The 18,482-nt window shown below is 34.7% G+C and overlaps 1 protein-coding gene across 8 annotated transcripts in view; it reads right to left on the bottom strand.

Annotated features, from left to right (window-relative positions):
- Window positions 1-18,482, bottom strand: part of MIPOL1 (mirror-image polydactyly 1) — a 329,171-nt gene that overhangs the window by 45,157 nt on the left and 265,532 nt on the right. For 6 of the 8 annotated variants that reach the window (XR_007153079.1, XM_047863349.1, XM_047863347.1 and 3 more), the window contains one exon: window positions 3,766-3,996. Coding sequence is in view for 7 of the 8 variants with exons in the window: in XM_047863349.1 (XP_047719305.1) it covers window positions 3,766-3,996 (231 nt within the window). In the remaining variant the exon portion in view is untranslated. Of the gene's footprint in view, window positions 1-2,660; window positions 2,975-3,761; window positions 3,997-18,482 lie in introns of those variants that run through there. The other 2 variants (XM_047863350.1, XM_047863351.1) reach the window with 2 other exon arrangements.

Here is an 18,482-nt window from a genome sequence, read left to right as displayed (position 1 = left end):
AAAGCAGTTATAACACCCAGATGATTAAGACCTCTAACAAAGGTATGGACTAAGTACTATGAAAACAATAAGGGGCACATGGGTGGCTCAGTCAGTTAAACACCCAACTCTGGATTTTGGCTTAGGTCATGATCTCATGGTTGGTGAGTTCAAGCCCTGCATCAGGCTCTGTGCTGACAGTGTGGAGGTTGCTTTGGATTCTCTGTCTCCCTCTCTCTCTGACCCTCCCTGCTCTCTCTCTTTCTTTCTCTCTCAAAATAAACAAATAGCATAAACTTAAGAAAATAAAAAGGTAAAGACACATCACAGAGGTAACTTAAATTAACATCTGACTAAAGAGTAACAAAAATTTGACCAGGTACTAGAAGGGAGGAATATGCTTTAAGAAGAAGAAATAACATGTGCAAAGATATTGTGGTTGGGGTCGTGGGAGGAAATGATACCAGAAAAATGTGATAGGCCTCATATGCCATGCTAAGTTGTTTATGCAATAGTGTGTAGGGGATGAAAGGACCCTAAACATTTTAAATAGGGAAGTAATATAACCTGATTTAAGTTTTAGAAAAATTAACTCTGATGGCAGTGAGGGAGGTAAACTTGCGAGCTAGAGGCAGGTAAACTAGTTTTATGATTATTTCAATAGTCTAGATGAGGGATGATGAGGGCCTGAAGTTATGCAATTAATAAGTTAGCATGGAATAGAGGGAATCAGGTGATTCTCAGGTAGGAAACAAAATAGAGATTGACAGCAAAGTGCATGTGAAAAGTAAGAAACAGTGAAGGAATCAGGACAGTGCTGAAATTGCTGAAGACCATTAGTGAGACAGGAAATACAGGAGAATGGAGAGGGCTTTATTTTCAAGGGGGGAATTTTTAACAAAAATACTATGGCAACACACAGAAGAGAGTGATTTAACTTTCTAGAAAGTTGAAGAAGACTTTGTAGAGAAGAGATACTTGAACTAGTTGTGTTCTTTTGATGAGCATGATTATACTAATAATTTATAGAATATTTATAATAATAAAGTAACTGGCACTGAACTAGGTATTTTAGATGGTATCCAGGTTATTTCTCATATCAAACCTGCCTGTGAAGGCAGTATTACCATTTGAATTTTTCAACTGAGGAACTTTTGCTTCCAGGGGTTATGTAATTTGCCCCAAATCTCACAGGTAATAAGTAGGAAAGCAGGGATTGAAATATAGGTCTGTCTGACTTGACTACAAAGGCTGCCTCTATCCTCTATGCTGTACTGAATCTTCCTGGATGAGTAAGTTTTTCATGGGGGAAAAGGGTAAAAGGTGCCAAGCAGAGGAACCCATGTATATAAAGGTATTTAGTCTTGAAAGACAGAGCCCCTCTGAAGAATGAGATATTGCAGTGTGGAGTGAAATGGCAAAAGAAGGAGAAACTATGCAACATGCATTATTCTAAAGGCATTACGTGTTTATCTCATCTAATTCTTACCACATTATGAGGTGGCAGTATTATTACCCATATATTATGATCTACATCAGCACAATGTTTTAAAATAAAATGTCCAGGTTCACATACCTACACATTTTGAATCCAGATCCTGAGCTTTTAAACCGCTATGCTATATTACCAAAGATATAGGAGTATCTTATTGTTTAGGATGATCATATATTAGTTTTATAATAAAAATATAATTAGAAATGGGCCATCGAATTTTTTAGTTAGGAAATTACTGGTAATCTTAAAAAGAACAATTTCAGCATAAAACTTAGCCACAGTGTATTGAGTAGCACAACAGTGAATGGGAATTGAAAAATACGATAGTGAATATAGATCAGTCATTCAGGAAATTTGGTTGTGAAAGGAAAAGGGGAAATGTGGACCTTTTTAGTTTACATTGTAATTACTGCCTAGAATACTGACATATTTACAAAGGACCTTCAAAAATAATTACTAGTAACAGTAATTTCAGGTTATATGGAGAATATTAATACCATCTAACAAAGTCTTATAAGTTGGCTTCCTGGAAGGTTATCCTTTTAAACGCAATTATATAGGTTGATGCCCACATTAACTTAATGAAGATATACTGCCATTGGAGGGAAATTAAAAATAAAATACAGTAGGTTGAATATGAACAGGAAAGCCTCGTAATATTTTATTTAAGTCTTACTGCTGGAAATCAGAATAAAAGATTTAACATTTACATCAAAATTTAACATTTAAATTACATAACAGTTTCATTTAAACTCTATCTACTGGTATCATTCCATTAAAACCTTTTGATCTGTCTGTTGTTAAATATGAAGAATAGGACAATATAGTAATTTTTCAAAAGGTTAAACCTGTTCAACTTAAAGCATTATCTGAGATGATGTTATTTCTACTTCTTGGTATACAAAGTTTTTTTTTTTTCCACAAAATAATAATAATAGTTGAGGAGATGTAAAAAATAAGAGGTTGATGACGTTTCCAAAGATTTTATAGAAATCTAATTGGTCTCTGGGAAACAGTGTTTAAGGGAATTTTAATCATGAATACAAATTAAAGATTATATGTAAAGAAAACTCTGAAATTTGTAATTATTTGTAGACTTTAAGAGCTAAATTAGATTCTGACTGTCAAAAGTTATTGATTTGTAATTTACAATGAAATGAGATCTACTTATGTATCTTAGTGTTTTTAGAATGTTAATGTACATTGTGACTAACTGGGTAACAGTTTCTGACTGAACATAAACCTAATCTTTAAACCTACAAAAAATATAATACTTACCATAAATCACAAATTTCAAGATAACCTGATTGTAAAGATTTTAATAAGCATGAATAACTCTTAATCTGTTTTAAAATTGGTCTTAACTACAGATTTACCTGACTTTGGGTTACTATTCAAAGCATAATTTCCAGGATGTTGGGGAAATTTTTGAGATGACTTACTTTCAAATAAGAAGTGTAAGAAGAAAATTTGAAGTTAGCACTACTTCATACTGTGAGACTGAAAAAAATAATTAAGGAAAAAGGTATGTCTTAGAAATTAAAGACAATTAAGTGTTGTAATGACATAATGCTATTAACAATACTTGAAGATGGGCTCAGTTAAAATGACAAGTTCTATTACATTAAAGCTGCCTTAGGAAATTCTGCTACAGTGTTCAAGTCCCATAAATTAACAAGTGATTTCTTTGTATGATATATATTAACATTTTGCTAGCTATCATAAGGCTGACTTGTTTTGTAGCTTTATTTAAATTTTAATAAAAATGCAAAGATCATCAGAAATAAACAAATGTAATTATGCACTGTGAAAAGCTGTATTGAATACTTCAGAAGAACAAAACGTGAAAATTAATTCCACTGTAACTATTCTATGTGCCTAGAGGTCTCAGCTTACAAAGTCACTCACAGATGATCTCAACTCAAGCAGGATTATCACGAAGCTAAATAAGTAAAGTTGATTACGTGACTACCTCTTCCCCTTGCCAATAACTTTACTTATTACCTATGAGAGGAGTTTTTCATGTATGGCCTTCATGAACTGATGAAGACCAGTTATTAAGTACAGGTGGTTTGCCCTAAATAGTGGCCATGATTTTCAAGTAAATGACCCCAAATATGGATATGATAGGCAATCTAAAAAATAACAAAATTAATTAGTCTCAATATCCTTTGTCTGAAACCACCAACAGTATGAATAATAAATACCATATTATTTTAGTTGTCAAAAGAAAGTGTTCTGGTTTTGTTTTGTTCCAGGCTTTTGAAATAATGCAAGATCATTTTACTTACTTCTGAACTTTGTCATTGGCCGCTTGGGAGGCCTCCATGGCATGCTGAAGCTCTAATTCCATGTTTGCTCGATCTGTCAGAGCTTGCTGCAGTTGGATAGCCAGTTCCTCGTTCTGCTGTTGAGTGATGGAAACAATGTTTTCTCTATTTTTTAAAGCTTCTTCATAAGTACCAAGGGTATGGTTAAACTGATCCTTCAGACTTTCTTCTTGGGATAAAGATTTATGTAAGCTGAGAAAAACATAAAAATAAATAATTTCAACATAAACATGCAGTCTTACTGACCAATAATCTACTTAACAAAAATCTCCAGTTAGATATACCCATTTCTAAAAGTCAATTGAGACATACTTAAAAGGGTAAATAAAAATAATTTTTATATCACAATATTATCCTTGATAATTATTATATTTCTCTGCTTCTAGGCTGAAAGCTACCCAGACAAATGATTATTGATGTTACCAGAGCATACAAGAAGATGCTGCAAGATGTTAATTTAATTACATCAGTGTAAATATTACATTCAATTTTCTTTAAAAGGAATAGCAGAGAATTAGAAAATAAAGCACCTTTAGGTAAATAAAAGAATATAATAAGCTGACTGCAAAGAAGTGAGAAGTAAGAGAATGGGCATCAGTTTAGTAGATCCAGGGTTTCTTCCGCTGAGCACTTAACGAGAATGAATGAGGTTTGTACAAATACTGATCAGCCCATACACAGATAGAAATGAAGTTAAAATCACTAGTCTGACTGCACAAAAATAATATGTATTCAGATATACTTTCTTTTTGTTAATGAATCTCATGCCAAATATATCCACTCATTAAGTCATACAGAGAAATAGCATATAAATTAAGACTAAATGAATGCAGAAGAAAATGCAGACAAATAGAACCCTAAAATGCTAAAGGTCAAATCTTTGATATGTCATTACACCTACCACCTGAGGTTATTTTGAAATGGCACCAAGCACCTCACTCAATTAAATAAAGACATTTTGAAAATATAAATATTTAATAAGGGAAATTTAAAATCCACACAGGAGATGTTCTTTTTTTATTAAATAAAATCATTTCAGTATATGCATACAAAAGAAATGTCGATGGGAGACTTGAAGTAAAACAACCTAACTATATAATACAGATTGATGATGTGAAAAAAAGTAATATAAATCTTAAAGCTGCAAAAAGCTAGTCAGGGAACTTTAGCACTGGCCAAATATCTAGTCTGATACTTTATTTAAAACTGTTCAAACTAAAGTAATTATAAATTTCTTCTTTTGTTTAAGTAACCTATAAATCTCTCCAGTGTGCTCACTTTGTAGGTGTCACATAGAAATAAGGACATACAACAGGGACACTTAGCATACCGAAATATATTATTTCAAGATTCAACTTAGTTCCTAAGAAGAAAGACTGCTATTAAACTGTGGTCAATTGATTACTACATGAAAATAAGAATGGTGTTTAGTGCCGTATTTGTAGAGTGCAAAGAAGTATCTTTATGATTCTCACACCTTGTTATTTATCTAACCCTGATTTCAATTCTCAGTTCTTTCTACCAATCCATATTCCTGTCTCTTGCCTATTTCCCTATTCTTTCTATGTTCTTTCACACTTTGATTCCTCTTATTCCATGTTCCAGTTTCCTTCAATCCACCCTCTTTGTCTACTTGAGAGATCCAAGAAAGACAGAAACTACAAACAAAATCAAAACCTTTAAGAAGACAAGTTTATTTATGTTCTTTACATTGAAAAGATTATAGCTTACATTTTAATTGTGAATTATATTTTAAATTACATAAAGTGCACAAATCTAAAGTATTCAGCTTGACAAAATGTAAAGAACAAAATATATAACAAACCCAGAAGATTCTCCCGTATTCCCTCCCAGTTAATTCCCCTCTCCCAAAGTAATCACTTACCAACATCTATTAAGATTAGTATTGCCTGCTTTTGAACTGTTTGTCTGACTTATTTTACTTAATAAGGCTTATGAGATTTGTCCTATTGTTGCATGCACTTCATTGTTTTTACTGCTATGAAGTATTGTTGTATAATGGAAACCAATTTTACAATAAATTTCATACATTGAAGAAAAAAAATATTGTTGTATAAATAGAAAATACAATATACTTAATCATTTCACTATTATGTTGCTATTAATATTTTTTATTTTTGATTAAAAAAATTTTTAAAGTTTTTCATTTTATTTATTTAAAGATGGAAAGAGAGAGAGGGAGAGAGACAGAGAATCCCAAGCAGGCTCCACACTGGCAGCGTGGAGCCCAATGTGGGGCTGGAACTCACAAACCACTGTTAGATTATGACCTGAGCCAAAACCAAGAGTCTGATGCTCAACCAGCTGAAGCCACCCAGGCACCCCAAAGTTTTTAAAATTAAAAAAATTTTTTTTTAATTTGAGAGAGAGCATGAGCAGAGGAGAGGGGCAAAGGAGGAGAGAGAAAGAATCCCAAGCAGGCTCTACGCTCCGCACAGAGGCCAACATGGGGCTCAATCCCACAACTCTGGGATCATAACCTGAGCTGAAACCAAGAGTTGGACGCTCAACTGACTGAGCCACCCAAGGCACCCAAGGCACCCTGCTATAATATTCTTGTACATTACCTTTTGAAGGACCTAAGCACCCAAACCCCACTTTCTTGAGATATAATTGACATAAGTACTCATTTCTGAAGTAGAATTGCTCCATAGGGTGTATGTATGCTCAGATTTAGTACATGATGCATAGAGTGCATAGAGTTTCCCCAAATGGTCCAACCAATTTACACTCCCACCAGCAATGTATGGGAGTTCCAATTGCTCTATATTCTCCCTTAGAGTAGGATTGCTAGTCTTTTTCACTATAGCCATTCTAGTAGGGGTACAGTGCAATTTCATTCTCTTCATATTGTCTTTTGCTGAATGTAAGTTCTTAATTTGAATAAAGCCCAATTAATCATTGTTTCTTTAATGGCAGTGTGCTTTCTGCCCTTTTAAAAAAAACTGTAGCCTAACCATTCCTATATATTTCACATACATGGTCTCATTTAAAATTCACAGTGAGCAGCTTCGTTTGAAAATTCTGCATTTGTCTATGATGTCCATGACACTACTCAGTATACTCTAGCCAATTAAATATGAAGAATCAATGTTTCAGGGGGACGTGGCTCAGTCAGTTAAGTGTCCGACTCTTGATTTCAGCTCAGGTCATGATCTGACTGTGAGATGGAGCTCCATACTGAAAGCACGGGGTCTGCTTGGGATTCCCCTCTCTCCCCTTCTCTCTGCCCTCCCCTGCTCACCCTCTTTCTCTCACTCAAGTAAATAAACATAAGGAAAAAAATCAATGGTTTTTAAAAATTTCATCTTTGTTAAAATCTTGGTATCCTGACTTCATTCTCTAATCATTTATCACTTACTAGTCTTCTATCATTTAATTTTGTTTTTCAAATTTACATCTCATTTTTCTATTGGATGGACCCATGACTGGGATCCTTTACTCTCAAGTTCAACAAGCTACTCATCATTCAAAATGCCTTGGAGACCTTTAAATTCCCATCAAGACTTTCTCAAACAGAAGCAATCGCTGGAGTGATCTTTTAAAACAATAAATCAGGGGCGCCTGGGTGGCTCAGTCGGTTAAGCGTCCGACTTCGGCTCAGGTCATGATCTCTCGGTTCGTGAGTTCAAGCCCTGCGTCAGGCTCTGTGCTGACAGCTCAGAGCCTGGAGCCTGTTTCAGATTCTGTCTCTCCCTCTCTCTCTCTGACCCTCCCCCGTTCATGCTCTGTCTCTCTCTGTCTCAAAAATAAATAAACGTTAAAAAAAATTTTAAAAAACCCCAATAAATCAGATGATGTCATTTATAATCCTGCAGCGGCATCTCATTGCACTCAGAATAAATCTCTCAAAATAAAACAACAAATTGCCTATTTAAACTCACTAAACCTCACAACAACTTGAGAGAAGTCCTATCAATATTAGATTTTTATAGAGAAAGAAATTGAAACAATCAGAGGGAAGTAATTTAATTAATCTCACACATCAGACAGAACCAGAATCTGAACCCACAGTCTTTCTCCCTGAGCTGAAATACTCCTCCCTACAGGCCACGGAGCCACAAAGTCTTGTATCATCTGTTCTCTCTTCCTCTTCATCGTTTAGTCTGACATTCTGTTTTTCAGGTACATCAAGCTTTTTCCTGTTTGAGGATTTGTTTGTAATGCTGTCTCCTTTCTCTGACAAACTTCCTTTTTCATTTGGTCTCAGCATGAATACTGCTTTCTCAGATAAACCTTTTATGACTCCTCAATCTAAATTTTGGTGTTCCTTCTTCGTTATTCTGTTTCAGTGACCTTACTCTTTATCTTCTTAGAATTTTGAATAATTTGTAATTTTTTTTTCAGTTTCATCTTATGATCTACTTCCTAATTCCAACATATTAATACTCTATTTATAAAGGGCAATTTTTAAAAATGGGAACACAGGTGTTAAGAACATTGATAAATCAAGATGCTTGTATTCCTAAGGAAATTTTTTTATAGGAATAAAGATGAAATAGAGGGGAACGATTCCCAGAATATATAAATCTATACCATTGAAGCATATTTTTGTTTTAGTGCTGGTTTTCCCCTCACAGTGCTCTTCCCTAGGGCCACATTGTTTAGCTTTCTTCATAGAATCAAATCACATTTAACCTCTTTTCAATGTTATTGATTTTCAGATGCATTCTCAGCATGGCAGTAGCATTACAATTTTTTGGTCTTAAATGATGTTGTATTGGAAAATATTTTAAGCCATAGTAGAATAAATTATAAAACAATGGCAGAAGAGCCATTAAATCACTCTCAGAAATTCCAAGGCATGTGGCTTACACAATTTTGATTGACAAAGAACGGGAACTATTTTTGTTTATCATGAAGTTAATGAGGTAATATCATACACCAAGTTTCAATTCACTCTTCCAGTTTTCAAATTATGTAATTCTTTAACTTTTGTAATTTGTATAGAAAGTGAGATGTCTTCTTTTTCCTTATATATTATTTCTTTTTTTAAATGTTTTTTTTCCTTGCTATCATTTATTTATTTTTTATAATTTACATCCAAGTTAATTACCACATGGTGCAACAATGATTTCAGGAGTAGATTCCGTAAGCCCCTTACCCATTTAGCCCATTCCCCCTCCACAACCCTCTGTTTCTTCTCCATTTAAGACTCTCTTATGTTTTGTCCCCCTCTCTGTTTTTATATTATTTTTGCTTCCCTTCCCTTATGTTCATCTGTTTTGTCTCTTAAATTCCTCATATGAGTGAAACATATATTTGTCTTTCTCTAATTTTGCTTAGCATGATACCTTCCAGTTCCATCCATGTAGTTGCAAATGGTAGGATTTCATTCTTTTTGATTGCCAAGTAATACTCCATTGTAGATTTATACCACATCTTCTTTATCCATTCATCCATTGATGGACATTTCAGTTCTTCCCATACTTTGGCTATCATCAATAGCGCTGCTGTAAACATTGGGGTACAGGTGCCCCTTTGATACAGCACACCTGTATCGCTCAGATAAATACCTAGTAGTGCAATTGCTGGGTCGTAGGGCAGTTCTATTTTTAATTTCTTGAGGAACCTCCATACTGTTTTCCAGAGTGGCTGTACCAGTTTGCATTCCCACCAGCAGTGCAAAAGAGATCCTCTTTCTCTGCATCCTCGCCAACATCTGTTGTTGCCTGAGTTGATAATGTTAGCCATTCTAACAGGTGTGAGGTGGTATCTCATTGTGGTTTTGATTTGTATTTCCCTGATGATGAGTGATGTTGAACATCTTTTAATGTGTCTATTTGCCATCTGGATGTCTTCTTTGGAGAAGTTACTGTTCATGTCTTTTACCCATTTCTTCAATGGATTATGTGTTTTTTGGACGTTGAGTTTAGAAAGTGAGATTTTGAAAATATTTACTTAGTAATCTTTCATACTATAATTCTAATCCATGTCAAATGATACCGTACATGGTCTCCTGTGCTGTTCACTGCACTGAATCCAATAGCAGGCAAAGGGAGAATATACGTTTCCATGGGCATAGTACTAGTAAGTAGCATGTAACAGATTTCCTTTCTGGAGTGGTTTCTGTCTCAGTTTCAATGTCTCCTGGTCTATTCCCTGAAGTCTGCGGTTCTATTTTCCTAGTCCCCGACTCTCTGTACTGCCTCAGCTTAAAACATCTTGGAATTATCAAGTTTATGACCCACTTCTACATTCTGCTTGCAGATATTTATGTTCTCCTCAGCTTATCTGCTTACCTGCTTGTTGAACTCTTTTTCTCCCAACTGTAATGTCATACATGGATTCAGCTTATTCTTACAACTAGTACTTTTCCATTTATATCGAGTGTTGACATTATTTTTCCCCGCTTCTTCTCTTGTCTCCATGATCAGGTATTACTTACATCCTTGAGTCACTTTACTCATCATCCTATAGTATGCACTTACTCTTCTGGTTTCATTTGTTTACAGTAATTGCTCAATCAACCAAGTGTTCTATATACGTTACTTTAATTGAATACATATTTTCAAATTAAAAATTTAGAGGTGAGGGGGCACCTGGGTGGCTCCGTTGGTTAAGCCTCTGACTTTAGCTCAGGTCATGATCTCATGGTTCATGAGTTTGAGCCCTGAATCAGGCTCTGTGCTGACAGCTCAGAGCCTGGAGCCTGCTTCAGATTCTGTGTCTCCCTCTCTCTCTGCCCTTCCCTGCTCATGTTCTTTCTCTCTCTCAACAACAAATAAGACATTAAAAAATAAATTAAAAAAAATTTAGAGGTGAGATACCACAGTATAAACCAACAGTTCACAAAGAGAAGTAACTTTGTCCCCCAGGACATTTTGCAACATCTGGAGGCATTTTTGGTTGTCATAACTTGAGAAGGGGGGTACTACTGGCATTTCATGGGTAGAGGCCAGAGATGCTGCTAAACATCCCCCACTGCAGAGACAGAACCCACAAAAAAGAATTATCCAATCTTATGTGTCAAAAATGCCAAACTTGGTGTACATGCAAAGATGTTGGGTTTGGACTCTGAAGAAGTATATTCAAATTTCAGTCCTGTCATTTGACCTTAGGAAAATAGTTTACCCCTTTGTATGACCTTAGGAAAATAGTTTATCCCTTTGAGTATTAATTTTATCAACTCAAGAACAATGAGAAAAATCTCATGGAGTTCACAGGAGAACAAAATGTGGAGATCTAGCTATGTGAAAATATCTAGCACAATACCTGGCAAAGAATGGGTATTCATCCATGTATATTTTTTAAAATAAATTATTTACTTATAATTAACTTTATATAAAATCTTGTAATACCCAGACCTTTTATAAATACTTTTAAAAACAACTGCCTGTTTCTACAGGTTTTTCAGGAATTGGGGGAAGTAAACTAGTTTTCCTAACCTTTATCACTTACTGATAACATTCTTCAATCATTCTGGGAAAAAAAAAAGTCAGGTTTGGCTTGTTTTACTGAATTAAAATAAATAAAGATAAAGCAAGTATGAAAGGCAGAAGTATGTGCTACCTTGTCTTAAGTCTACATTTTCGGAGAGGATAGTGACTATGTTTACTTCCTGGTTTACTACATCAATTACTTTGATCTGAATTTCTGACCTATGTGATTTGCCTTCTCTCTGAAGAACTTCTTTTAACATTTCCTGCAAAACAGGTGTTCTGGTGACAAATTCCCTCAGTTTTTGTTTATCTGACAAAGTCTTTATTTCTCCTTTAATTTTGAAGGATAACTTCATGGAATATAGAATTCTGGGCTGATGTCCCAAGTTTTAGCCTGACATTCAAGATGCTCCAAAATTCTGTTCTACTTTTCTTTTCAGACTTCTTCCTACCTACTCTATCAAAATTTTTTATTCTAGTCAAATGGAAATGCAAACTCTTCTTTGAAAATGCCTTCATACTTTTCATTTTGGATTACTGCTCGTGCTATTGCCTTTACTTGGAATGCTCTGTTTCTGTCCCTCCACATGTCCTATCACTACACTTCAAGATCTAGACAACTTGCAACAACTGTCACAAAGTCACACTTCATACCCTCCTTGCCTAAGGAGACACTTCTTCCTCTAAGTTCCCATACCCTCTCCATATCCTTTATATTATATTCATCATATTCATCACTTTCTACTATCCTTTATAGCCATTGTAACCTGTTTTGTCTTTCCTACTAGATTATAATATTATTTAAAGAAGGAACTATGTTTTACTCTTCTTTGCTTCCTTCTAGGGTCTAACATCGTGGCTACTCTTCAGGAGGCAGACAAAAACTTATTTATTGAACATTGTTGTTTAAATGCTCTATTTGAGGGGCACCTGGGTGGCTCAGTCAGTTAAGTGTCAGACTTTGGCTCAGGTCATGATCTCACAGTTCATGGGTTTGAGCCCCCTGTCAGGCTCTGTGCTGACAGCTCAGAGCCTGGAGCTTGCTTCAGATTCTGACTCCCTCTCTCTGCCCCTCCCCCACTTGTGCTCTGCATATTTATGAAAAATAAACATTAAAAATTTTTAAAAATAAACAAATGCTATTTGAACAAGTGGCCTCCAGTATTATAAAAGGATTACATCAATTTTATTTCCCTTCCTTTTCTCCTTATCTTAATATACAGCCCCATATGCTCCATAACTTACCTTTACCCACACTTCACTCCATCACCTTTTTTGGGGAATATTTTAAAGATAAACCTTTTGTTTTGAGATCATTGTAGATGCACATGCAGTTGCAAGAAATAGTACAGAAAAATTTGGTGTCCTTTGTCCACTTTCCTGCGATGGTAACATTTTATAAAATTATAGTATAAAAGCACCACCAAGATATTGACATTGTTATAGTTCAGATAAAAGACAGTTATATCACCATAAGGATGCCTCATGTTTCCCCATCACTCCTTCCCCTCCTTAAACCCCAAAAACCATTAATTTGTTCCCCAACCCCATAAAGTCGTTTCAAGAACGTTTTATAAATGAAAAGGTTGCTTTTGGGATTTTCTTTTTTCATTCAGCGTAATTCTCTAGGGATTCATCCAGGTTGCTGCATGTATCAATAATTTGTATGTTTTGTTTTGTTTTTTTTTTTTTTGAGAAGATGGTACATTGCTTCTAAGTTGCCATTTGTGTGTGTGTAGAGTTGTTAACAGTAATCCCTTATTTTTGTATCTGTAAAGTCTATAGTACTATTCTCTGTTCCATTTCTGATATTGGTAAAGTGTTTTCTTTCTCTTCTTATCGTTATAACTTTCTTCCTTCTGCCTGCTTTTTTTTTTTTTTGTTCTCTTTCTGGATTCTTCAGGTAGGAGCTTAGATTGTTGATTTGGTATACTTCCAGTTTTCTTTATGTATTCATTTTAGTGTTACAGATTTACTTTAAGAACTGTTTTAGCTGTGTCCCACAAATTTTGGTATGTTGTATTTTTATTTCCACTCACTTCCATGTAGTTTATACAACTTCCCTTGAGACTTCTTCTGTACTCATGGGTTATTTAGAAATGTGTGGTTTAGTTTTGAAGTGTTTGGAGATTTGCCTGTTATCTTTCTGTTACTAACATTTGTTCTGATTCTTTTGTGGTCGAAGGGCATGCACTATATGATTTCAGTTCTTTTAAGTTAATTGAGGTTTATTTTATGACTTAGAATATTATCTATCTTGGTATGTATTTTGTGGGCATTTATAAAAAAAAAACCACCAATGCTGCTATTGTGTGGAATGTCTAAAACTGTTGATTAGATCCTGGTAGTTGATGGTCATGTTGAATTCTATATCACTGAATTTTCTTCTGTCTAGTGAGAGAAAGGTGTCAAAATCTCTAATTGCAATTGTGGATTTGTCCATTTCTCTTTTCAGTTCTATCAGTTTTTGCTTAATATACTTTTATTTCTCTTGTTTGGTGCAAACACAGTTAAAATTGTTATGCCTTTTTTGTGGACTCCTTTTTTTTAAAAAAAATTTTTTAAACATGTATTTATTTTTGAGACAGAGAGACAGAGCATGAACGGGGGAGGGTCAGAGAGAGAGGGAGACACTGAATCTGAAACAGGCTCCAGGCTCTGAGCTGTCAGCACAGAGCCTGACGCGGGGCTCGAACTCATGGACCGCAAGATCATGACCTGAGCCGAAGTCAGACACTTAACCGACTGAGCCACTCAGGCGCCCCCATGGACTCCTTTTTTTATGATTTAATGCCCCTCTCTGGTAAGTTTTCGTGCTTTAAAGTTTACTTTATAAGATACTAGTATAGCCATTCTTGCTTGTCTTTGATTCATGTTTCTATGGTTTATCTTCTGTTCTCTTATTTAATAATTTTATTTGCTGTGTTTCTTCTAGCCTGTATAGAATTGGGCCATAATTTTTAATCCACTTTGTCAATCTCTGTCTGTTGTTATATTTAGATCATTAACATTTAAGTTGGGGCTTAAGCCTGCCATTTTATTTTGTTTGTTGTCCCTGAGGTTTTATTGTTGTTCTTTGTTTTTTCTATTTTCTTTTTCCAATTTCCCTGTAGGTTACTTGAACATATTTTGAAATTTCATTTTTATAGATCTAGAATTTTTTTTTTTTTTTTTGAGAGAGAGAGAGGGAGAGAGAGAGTGCACATGTGTAGGGGGGGGCAGCAGGGGTAGAAGGAGAAGAGAGAGAAACTTAAGCAGGCTCCATGCTTAAGCTAAGCATGGAGCCTGATGAAGGGCTCAATCCCCTGACCCTGGGATCATGACCTGAACTGAAATCCAGAGTTGGATGCTTAACTGACTAAGCCACTCAGGCACCCTACAATGTCTTTTAGTGTATCTCTAGGTGTAACATTATATGTACATAAGTTACTGTGGTCTATTGATGTTATTATTTTACCAGCTCCACTTTACCTCTGTTTACATTCCTCTACCCTCCCTTATTTATAATTATTTTAAATATGTCCTCTACATACATATAGAACAAAATCAGAGAGGGTTATAGTTTTTCCTTCAACCATCAAACATAACTTAAAAACTTAACGAGCCTATTATATTTCTCCATATTTGCTCAGTGTTCTTCCTTCTTTCCTGACATTCCAAAGTTTGTTTTTCTATGATATTTTTTTCTTTTGAGCTAACTTCCATTAGCCATTTTTGTAGGATAGATCTCATGACAAAGTCTCTTAGTTTTCCTTCTTCTGAGAATACCTTGATTTCTGCCTTTATTCTTGAACTATATTTCACTGGGTCTATAATTTTGCCTTGACAGTTTTTTTCTTCCAGTCCTTGAAAAATATTGTGCCACTTTTTCCTGGCCTCTATAGTTTCTGATTAGAAGCCTGTTGTAATGTGAATGGTATTTCCCCTGTAGGCAAGGTGTTCTTTTCCAGCTGCTTTCAACGTTCCGTCTTTCTCTTTAGTTTTCAGAAGTTTAATTATGGTGTGTCTTGGTGTATATTTATTTGAGTTTCTCTGTTTAAAGTTCTCTCAACTTCTTGTACGTTTATGTCTCTTGCCACATTTGGACAATTTTCAGCCATTTTTTCTTTGTGTAAGTTTTCAGCTCTATTCTTGTTCTTTTCTCCTTCCGTGACTCCAATGACACAAATGCTTGGTCTTGTATTATAGTTTGTAGGTCCCTGAGATTCTCATCATTTTTTTTTCTCTCCAGTCTATGTCTCTGTTCTTCAGACTGAATCATTTTTATTGTTCTTTCAGTTCACTGATTATTTTCTGTCCTCTTAATTCTGCTCTTGAGCCCATACTTGGGCTTTACATTTCAGTTACTGTCTTCCTCAGTTTCTAAATTTTCATGTGGAAAACAAATACAATTTTCATTTGTTTCTTCATTACATTTTCTATTTCTTCCATCTTCTCAGAAGCACAATTCTCCTTTTCATTAAATTTAGAGGTATACTTGTTTCATTTCACTTCCAATCATGGCTGCTTTCCATAGTTTTAGTGATGATCATAACAGTGTATTTATATGTCATACGGTAAAGTTTAAGATGTGTTTTGTTGCCCATTTTCTGTATGGGGTATATAAATATGAGGGGTTTTGTGAGCATAGTTCTGTACTATTTTGCTTCTCAGGTCACCAAATTCATGAAGCATATAATCCACTCTTAGATAATCAGGAACTGATCTTACTGCATCAATTTCAAGTGCTGTGGGATATTCAATAATTAAATGTTTTAAAGAAATTTTCAAGTTTTATTGAGAAATAACTGACATACATCACTGCATGAATTTAAGGTATACAGCATGATGGGTTGCTTTATATATATTGTGAAATGATTACCACAGTAGGTTCAACTAACCTCCATCCTCTCATATGGATACAATACAAAGAAAAGAAAGAAAGGAATAAAAGACAAAAAATTTCTCCTTATGATGAGAACTCTTAGGATTTACTCTCTTAACAGCTTTACTTTATATCCTACAGCAGTGTTAGCTATAGTCATTGTGTTGTACATTATATCACTAGTACTTACTTGTAATTGGAAGTTTGTGCTATTTGACCATTGACGATCTTCCTCCAACCCCCCCTCCTTTATCCTTTGCTTCTGGTAACCACAAATCTGATCTCGTTTTCTAAGTGGTTTTTTTGTTTGTTTGTTTGTTTTTTAAGATTCTCCACACTTACTTCAGATCACACAGTTTTTTTTTTCCTCTCTCTGACCTTTTTTATTTAGCATAATGCCTTTTAGGTCCAACCAAGTTGTCATTAATAGTAAGATTTCCTTGCTTTTTTTTTAATGGCTGAGTAATATTCCATTATGCACAGAAGCGCGCGCACGCGCACACACACACACACACACACCTTTTTTTATCTATTGATCCATCAGTGGACACTTAGGTGTTTTCATGTCTTGACTATTACAAATAATGCTGCTATGAACATGGGGGTGCATGTATCTTTTCAAGTTAATGTTTTCATTTCCCTTGGATATATTTCTAGGAGTGAAATTGCTGTATCATATGGTAGTTTTCTGTTAAATTTTTTGGGGGAACCTCCATACTGTTTTCCATAGTAGCTGTTCTAATTTATAATCCCACTAGCAGTGCACAAGGGTTCTCTTTTCTCCACATCCACACTAGCATTTGTTATCTCTTGTCTCTTTGATGATGCCCATTCTAACAAGCCTGAGGTGGTATCTCACTGTGGTTTTAATTTGCATTTCCCTAATGACTAGTGATGCTGAGCATCTTTTTATGTACCTGTTGGCCTTTTATTTATGCTTCATTAGAGGATCTATTCAGATCCTCTGACCATTTTTAAATTGGATTTTTTCCCCCTCTATCCAGTTGTATGAGCTCTTTATATATTTTGGGTATTAACCCCTCATCAGATAGATGGTTGCAAATTTTTTTTCCTATTCCACAGGTTGCCTTTTCACTTTTTTGACTCTTTTGCTGTGCAGAAGCTTTTTCATTTCATGTAGTCCACCTTGTTTTTTTTACTTTGTTGCTTGTCCTTTAGGTGTCATATCCAAAAAATTACTAGCAAGGCTCGTGTGAAGGAGTTTGTTCCTATGTTTTCTTTTAGGAGTTTCCTGATTTCAGGTCTTACATTTAAGTCTTTAATCCATTTCAAGTTAATTTTTGTGAGTGGTGTAAGTTAGGGTATAATTTCATACTTTTACATTTGAATATATCTGATTATCACAGCATCATTTATTAAAGAGGCTATTGTTTCTCCATTGAGTATTCTTGGGTCTCTTGTCAAGTATTAGTTGACTGATTTTTGGGTTTATTTCTGGGCTCTTGATTCTGTTTTACTGGCCTATTTGTATGTTTTTATGCCAGCACCATACTATTTTGATGACTACAGCTTTATAGTATAGCTTGAAATCAGGAAGTGTGATACTTCCTGTTTTGTTCTTTCTTAGGATTTCTTTGGCTATTCAGGGTCTTTTGTAGTTCCATATACATTTTGGGAGTGTTTTTTCCTACTTCTGTTAAAAAAAAAAAAGTCATTGCAATTTTGATAGAAAATGCATTGAAGATGCTTTTGGTAGTACTAACCAAAATGTTTTTTGGTAATATTGACATTTTAACAATATTAATTCTTCCAATCCATGGACATGGAGTATCTTCCCATTTATTTGTGTCTTCTTTGATTTTTTTTTTTTAATCTGTGTCTTATAGTTTTCACCATAGATATCTTTCACCTCCTAGGTTAATTTATCTCTCAGTATTTTATTGTTTTTTGTGCTATTGATAATGGGACTGACTTTTAACTGTCTTTTTCAGAAATTTTTGTTGTTATTGTATAGAAATGCTACTGAATTTTGTATGTTATTTTGCACCTTACCGCTTTACTGAATTCATTGATTAGATACGATTTTTTGGTTGAGTCTTTAGGATTTCCTATATATAAAATCATGCAAATAGAGATAATTTCACTTCTTCCTTTCCAATTCTGATACTTTTTCTTTTTCTTTTTTTCTTTTTGCTTGATAGTTCTAGCTAGGACTTCAAGTACTATGTTGAATAGAGGTGGTGAGAGCGGACACCCTTGTCATTCTCCTAATTTTAGAGAAAAAGTTTTCATCTTTCACCACTGAGTACGATGTTAGCTATTGGCTTGTCAAATACGACCTTTACTACACTGATATGTATTCCTTCTATGCCTAATTTGTTACAAGTTTTTATCATGAATAGATATTGAATTTCATCAAGTGTTTTTTCTGTGTTTACTGAGATGATCAT

The sequence above is a fragment of the Prionailurus viverrinus genome, chromosome B3 (assembly GCF_022837055.1).
Source record: "Prionailurus viverrinus isolate Anna chromosome B3, UM_Priviv_1.0, whole genome shotgun sequence".
NCBI classification, from domain to species: Eukaryota; Metazoa; Chordata; class Mammalia; order Carnivora; family Felidae; genus Prionailurus; species Prionailurus viverrinus.
This window is presented reverse-complemented; position numbering and strand designations above follow the sequence as displayed.